Raw genomic sequence first — 6973 nt, 5'->3', positions numbered from 1 at the left:
TAACACCTGAGCAGTGCCACAGACTGATCGACTCCATGCCACGCCGCATTGCTGCAGTAATTCAGGCAAAAGGAGCCCCAACTAAGTATTGAGTGCTGTACATGCTCATACTTTTCATTTTCATACTTTTCAGTTGGCCAAGATTTCTAAAATCCTTTCTTTGTATCGGTCTTAATAATATTCTAATATTTTGAGATACTGATTTTTGACTTTCATGAGCTGTAAGCTCTAATCATCAAAATTAAAAGAAATAAACATTTGAAATATATCAGTCTGTGTGTAATGAATGAATGAATATAATATACAAGTTTCACTTTTTGAATGGAATTAGTGAAATAAATCAACTTTTTGATGATATTCTAATTATATGACCAGCACCTGTATATATATGAGACCTCTGATGTGTGAAGAAAACAATCACAAATAATTTTATTGTAGTTTCTGAACTAATACAAACTGTATTACATATACACTACGTGATTTTTGCCCCAATTTTACAGTCTGAACAAGTTGAGGCTAGTTGAGGAAAGTCGGAGCCAGTCTGCAGATTACAGCTGACAGATTCCACAGAAAATCGTGTAGTGTATGATGGTCACAGACTTCCATTTTTTAGCTTCAGACTTTGACTCTATCCAGTCGGAGGATATCAAACATGTTTGATATTTTCAGCCGATTTTAGAACACATATGTTTTCATTTGTCATGCGTCTCCTAGCAACAAGGAGCACGTTTTTGCATGAGTTCGTTGTGATCGGAACAACTTTAAAGTCTGGTAGTGTATGATGCCCAGTTTTCCTTTGTCACTATTTACAAAGTCGGTAAGTGTATGATGCCTAGTGTTTTAAAAATCTGTTCAGATTTTAAAAGTCGTGTAGTGTATTCCAGCCTTAAGTCCCAATCTTGGAAAACAATAAAACAAAAATCAGCTGTATACACACACACACACACGCACACTTAAAAATAAACAAAAAATAAATCATGAAGACACTGAACATATTTCCAAGACATTTTAATGTGACCTTCCATTTATATAATCCAATGAACACACAGTGTTAGGTTTTTTTTCTACTCTAATGATCCACGAGATACATAAGCTCACTCATCTCCACATACATAAATGATGTACCCTAGCAATAATAACAGTAACCATTAATGTTTCCTGTAACTATGGTAACCATAATAACGTTTAGTAAGGGAAGCTAACATGTGAGCTAATCTGGGGTCAGTTGCATAAACTTAGCCTCTATAGTAAGACAGTGCCTTAAGTATGAGCTTGACCAATTAGCATAGCCAATAAGAAATCAGTCTCATTCTTGGATTCAACTTAGACTAATCTATGCTTTTATGTAACTTAATTTTAAAAAGTGGTGACCAGTGTTTGATTGCTAACTTTTAAAGACAAATCTAAACATTTACATGCAACTGGCCCCAGGTCACAGACTGGGCTGCTTCTCAAAGGATTTCTGTGCGGTGTGCCAACCACTACCAACAGAAGGCGCTATTTCGACAACATTTAGTTGTTATGTTTAAACAGAAGGACTCCAGCGCCACCTAGTGTCCGAGGTGGAGTCCTCCTCCAGGACTGTTCAGCCCTGCGCAGGGACTGGCTCTCCCGCAGCCATTTTCTGTCCAACCAAACGGCCGAGCTGAGACGAGAACCAACCAGGGCTTCAACGCAGGTTAGTGAGCGGCTCCGGCCAATGATTGCTAACCCATATTTCGTTACATCGAATGGAAATCTCCGCGCGCGAGTGTTTTATTATTAGTTGGCGGGGAGAATGAGAAATTAAGCGCGCTTTATGAAAAGCAGCTCGCTGTTGCTTATAATTGTTAAAAGCTGATCACCGTGCTCGGCCCCTTTGTTTACTACGATCAATTTTAGCGGATCCACGGCTGATTTAGCTCGTCTGCCTTGTTCTCTGACCTCTGATGCTGTTTAATGCATCCATCAGTTATAATAACTCATCTGACCAATCTGTCAGAATGATTCAGTGGGAAAGTGCTGTTTGTTTTTATTAAGTGCGTGTAACCATCCATGTTGATTGCTAGCACCGGCGAGCTCTTTAGCCAATAAAATGTGTTCTGGTATCAAAATGTTGATATAATGCACCCTGTTATTTTTAATTCGCTTTTTATTTATTAAATATCATATTTAGACTACACTGACTGCCTTCATTGTATAATTGGCAATATAGTTATAGCTGACGAGACTTTTAGTCAGTAAATAATTAACGTTAGTTAGTAACGTTAGTACAGATGGGTACGTTACTGGTGGTTACAACCTAACTCGAATTTAATTGATTATTAATTATTGTTTATATACTGTTATATTTCTAATTTCAGTAACTTTTTATAATTTTATTTATTTATTTTTGTCTTTTGATATTTCTATGTAGCTTGAATGAATTAATGAATTAACTTTATTTATTTTAATAAAATTTATATGTTGCGTTTACGTTTGTTTGTTTACTTTAACAACATATTTAAAGCTAATTTATTTCAGGTAGTTGCCAAAGCACCTTTTCTCATTTATGAACTGTATGTGTTATTATTTGTCTTTAATACAAAAGAATGTCTGAAATATTTGTATGAAAAATATTTAAGAATTTTAATTATCCATTTATATTTTTATTAGATGTGACCCTGGACCACAAAACCAGTCATAAGGGTCAATTTTTGGAAATTGAGATTTATACATAATCTGAAAGCTGAATAAATAAGCTTTCCATTGATGTATTTGTTATGATATGACAATATTTGGCCGAGATACAACTATTTGAAAATCTTGAATCTGAGTTTGCAAAAAAATCTTGAGAAAATGCCTTTAAAGTTGTCCAAATGAACTTCTCAGCAATGCATATTACTAATCAAAAATTAAGTTTTGATATATTTACAGTAGGAAATTTACAAAATATCTTCATGGAACATGATCTTTACATAATGTCCTAATGATTTTTGGCATAAATGAAAAATCAATAATTTTGACCCATACAATGTATTTTTGGCTATTGCTACAAATATACCCCAGCGACTTAAGACTGGTTTTGTGGTCCAGGGTCACAAATAATCAATCCTGTGATGGTCTGCAAGGGGAATTTGTGTTTTAATCTCCATTAAGTGAAAAATGTATGTTTATGTGATTCACTGACAGATGATAATTATGAACGTTTATTACTGAATAAAAGAAAGGTCAAATTCATGTTAGTGGCTTAGTAGTTGTACATCTATGTTGATGAAATGGCTGTCTCAATTTTGCAGGCCCACATACATTTATGTAAGTATAATAGTGCACTGTGGCCAAAAACGCTGTCTAGGTAGGCACCTCACTTGGTTTTGAAACACAACCAATAAATTGCAGCTGTAATACAATTTTATTTATGTTTCAGATGGACGGAGACAGTTCAACTACAGATGCCTCCCAACTTGGCATAACAGGAGAATATATGGCTGGTAGTCACTTTGTTCTAGCTCAAGCTCCAGAAGGTAAGTGAAGCTAAAGTCATATTTAACGGTAACACTTTACAATAAGGTTAATTAGTTAACAACATTAGTAAACATGAACTAAGAATGAACAATACTTCTACAGCATTTAGTAATCTTAGTTAATGTTCATTTCAGCATTTACTAATGCGTTATTAAAATCACAAGTTGTGTTTGTTAACATTAGTTAATGCACTGTGAACTAACATGAATAAACAATGAACAACAGTATTTTCATTAACTAACATTAACAAAGATTAATAAATAGTGTAATAAATGCATTGTTCATTGTTGGTTCATGTTAGTTAATACATTAACTAATGTTAATAAATGCCACCTTATTGTAAAGTGTTACCTATTTAACTTATTACAAATGATTTATTAATCATTTAATTAATTGATCAATACATTATAAAAAATCTGATGCAATTATTATGTACAATTTATATAAATTAACTTATAATACATCATTTGACTTATGTTTAAATTTTATATACTAAAAACATAATCGTATATATTATTTTTATTAAACGTCCAATTTAAATTATTCTAAATTATTTATTTCTTATTAAATTATATTTACTCTTCCGATCAAATGTTTGGAATGGTTAAGATGTTTAATTGTTTTTAAGAAGCTGAATAAATTCAAAGCTGCATTAATTTGATTAAATATACAGTAAAAACAGTAATATTGTGAAATATTAGTACTATTTAAAATTACTGTTTTTTTTTTTTGTTTTTTTTCATCAGTCATTACTCCAGTCTTCAGTGTCACACGATCCTTCAGAAATCATTTTAATTTACTATATGGCTGCTCAAGAAACATTTCTTATGTATTTATTTTATAATTTTTTGTAAAGATGAAGGTGATGAGGGTCTCGACCACGAGGATGGCAATGGAAGCAAAGATAACCTACGTGAACAAGACATCTATCTCCCCATCGCTAACGTAGCTCGAATCATGAAGAATGCAATCCCACAAACTGGAAAAGTAAGTCATTTTTAAGGCAGTTTGGATTTATTTTTGTTAATTACTGGTTTACGTATAAAAAGATGCACTTTGATCACCTCTCAGTTTATTTGTTCAGAGCTTCTTAATTAATACCATTTATTTTGCTAAAAGAAAGTGAACTTTTCTTTCAAATTTAGCGTGAAGTCAAATTTTACACACACGTTATTCAAAAGTAAACCTTTCTCTCCATCACCTCAGATAGCAAAGGATGCCAAGGAGTGTGTGCAGGAGTGTGTGAGCGAGTTCATCAGCTTCATCACTTCAGAAGCCAGCGAGAGATGCCATCAGGAGAAACGCAAGACGATAAACGGCGAAGACATCCTGTTCGCAATGTCCACGCTGGGTTTCGACATGTATGTGGAGCCTCTGAAGCTCTACCTGCAGAAGTTCAGAGAGGTAACATTGACATTTTAATGGCATTATCATACATCATTGAAGTAAAAAGGCTTATTATCTTCATGTCTGGTATAATAAGCAGTAACACTTTGCACAGCTGTCAGATGTGCTTTCCTCCTCTTGAATGGTTGTGCTTTTTTCATTTACATTATATTTGTGTGAATGTTCTCAGGCCATGAAAGGAGAGAAAGGCATAAGCACTGTAACAGTAACCGAAGGCATGGGAGAGGAGCTGACCGACGAGACTTTCAGTAAGTAAATTATTAGTACAGATGGGTACGTTATTAGTGGTTACAACTAGTGGTCAAGGCCGATATATCGGCCGATATTTGGCATTTTTCAAACATTGGCATTGGTCGATAAGTTTTCCTGTATGGCCGATATGTTTGAGGCGGGACTTTTATTTTGATGTTGCTGAGAACGGCAGCGACTGAGCACACAGCGCTCACACACTGAAAAAAAAAAATAGTTGAGCCAACTTAAAATTTTAAGGCATCCAGCTTCAGCAGATTTTTGAGTTTCCTCAACTTGTCGTTTATACAACCAAAATTTGAGAATCTCCCACAAAAATAAGTTGAGCAAACTCAAAAATCTACTGAAGCTGGTAAAAATAATTTTTTTTAAGTTCGCTCAACTTTTTTTTTTTTTTTGTACAGTGCATTCTCCCTCTTGTTCGCTGTCGTCCTTAACAGTTCTGTCTAATACGGATAGAAGTCTGTCAAATAATCAGATGGAACGGTTAAACAAAGGAATTAAAATGTATTCAAAAGTATTATAACAATTGCTTTTATATTATTAGTAATAGAAAGGCAAACATTATAGCCTAATATTTTCTCGTTTGCCGTCAGCATTCAGCAAATATGCATTTATGTTAATTTAAACAAGTCTTTGAATGACTAATGAACATTTAATTTCACAAACCTTGCAAACTTAGTCGAATCCAGTTCTGAGGTCTTGTGAAGTGTGGATCTGTATCCTGTATGATCGCGTGTTCTCTGTGACGGTTGGTCAGTGAATTAAATGCGGACAGGAGGAGAGTTCAGCTTCACTGGAGATGCGCGATCGTGATTTCAAATTATGCATTTGCCCTCTGTCATATTCATGTCATTTTCACTGTGTGCTGTATGTAAAATGAGTGTTACCATGGCTTTATTTGAAAAAAAAAAAAAAAAAAAAAAATATATATATATATATATATATATATATATATATATGATTCCCAATGCACACAAACGTCCCAGAATACTGAGTGCCCTGTTGGTTACAGTGTTTACTTCCTTTTTAATTATATTTGTATTAAATATTTATTTATTTGTGAAAAACACTTTGTCATCTGAAGTATAAGTATGTTTGTTTTACACATTTATCTTTTTAATAAATTTTCAAATGACTTCTTAAATATTAATTAAAATAAATAAAATTATATTGGCATCGGCTGTCAAAAAACCAATATCGGTCGACCACTAGTTACAACCAAACTCGAATTGAACGTATTTATTATTATTATTGTTTATGTACTGTTGTAGTTAGTAGTAATAATTATGATCGTAATATGATCGTGTACTTTTTTATATGATTTCTCAGAACACAAATTTGTATAATGACATGGGTATTTCACTGATATCACAATGGAAATGTGGTTTATGATGAAATTTCTTGAGTCCTCATAATTAAGATCGCTTACAAACAAAATTTAATAAAAAATGGAATCATATGCAGAAATTTTTGTGTGATGGGTAGGTCTAGAGTTTGTAAAGTAAAAAAATCATTACGTCTATATGGAGTGTATGTGTAGTAATAGTCTAAATGAGTGACCTGTGCAAAATTTGTCTCCATGAGCATAACAACTTTTTAAATGATAAATTATACTAAATGATGTTTTTGAAAATTTTAATGAAAAATAAATGTAGAAAGTTTACTGTGATGGGTAGGTGTGATGGAGTATTAAAATCACTACATCTATGGCAAATCCAGACAAGTCCTGGACAATAGCCCTTATCGTTTGGCCTGATAATATATATATATATATATATATATATATATTTTTTTTTTTTTTTTTTTTTTTTGACATTTGGTGTTTATAATC

At 33.0% G+C, this 6973-nt stretch overlaps 1 protein-coding gene across 3 annotated transcripts in view; it reads left to right on the top strand.

Moving 5' to 3' along the window:
• Window positions 1-1538: 1538 nt before the first annotated feature.
• The window catches only part of nfybb (nuclear transcription factor Y, beta b), a 14571-nt gene continuing 9136 nt past the window's right edge, over window positions 1539-6973 (top strand). For 2 of the 3 annotated variants that reach the window (XR_009269418.1, XM_058767708.1), the window contains exons 1-5: window positions 1539-1678; window positions 3386-3482; window positions 4340-4470; window positions 4690-4887; window positions 5060-5138. Coding sequence is in view for 2 of the 3 variants with exons in the window: in XM_058767708.1 (XP_058623691.1) it covers window positions 3386-3482; window positions 4340-4470; window positions 4690-4887; window positions 5060-5138 (505 nt within the window). In the remaining variant the exon portion in view is untranslated. Of the gene's footprint in view, window positions 1679-3376; window positions 3483-4339; window positions 4471-4689; window positions 4888-5059; window positions 5139-6973 lie in introns of those variants that run through there. The other variant, XM_058767709.1, reaches the window with a different exon arrangement.

This window comes from Onychostoma macrolepis, chromosome 25 (assembly GCF_012432095.1).
Source record: "Onychostoma macrolepis isolate SWU-2019 chromosome 25, ASM1243209v1, whole genome shotgun sequence".
NCBI classification, from domain to species: domain Eukaryota; kingdom Metazoa; phylum Chordata; class Actinopteri; order Cypriniformes; family Cyprinidae; genus Onychostoma; species Onychostoma macrolepis.
The sequence above is the reverse complement of the archived record's forward strand: the minus strand, read 5'-3'. Positions and strand labels throughout refer to the sequence as shown.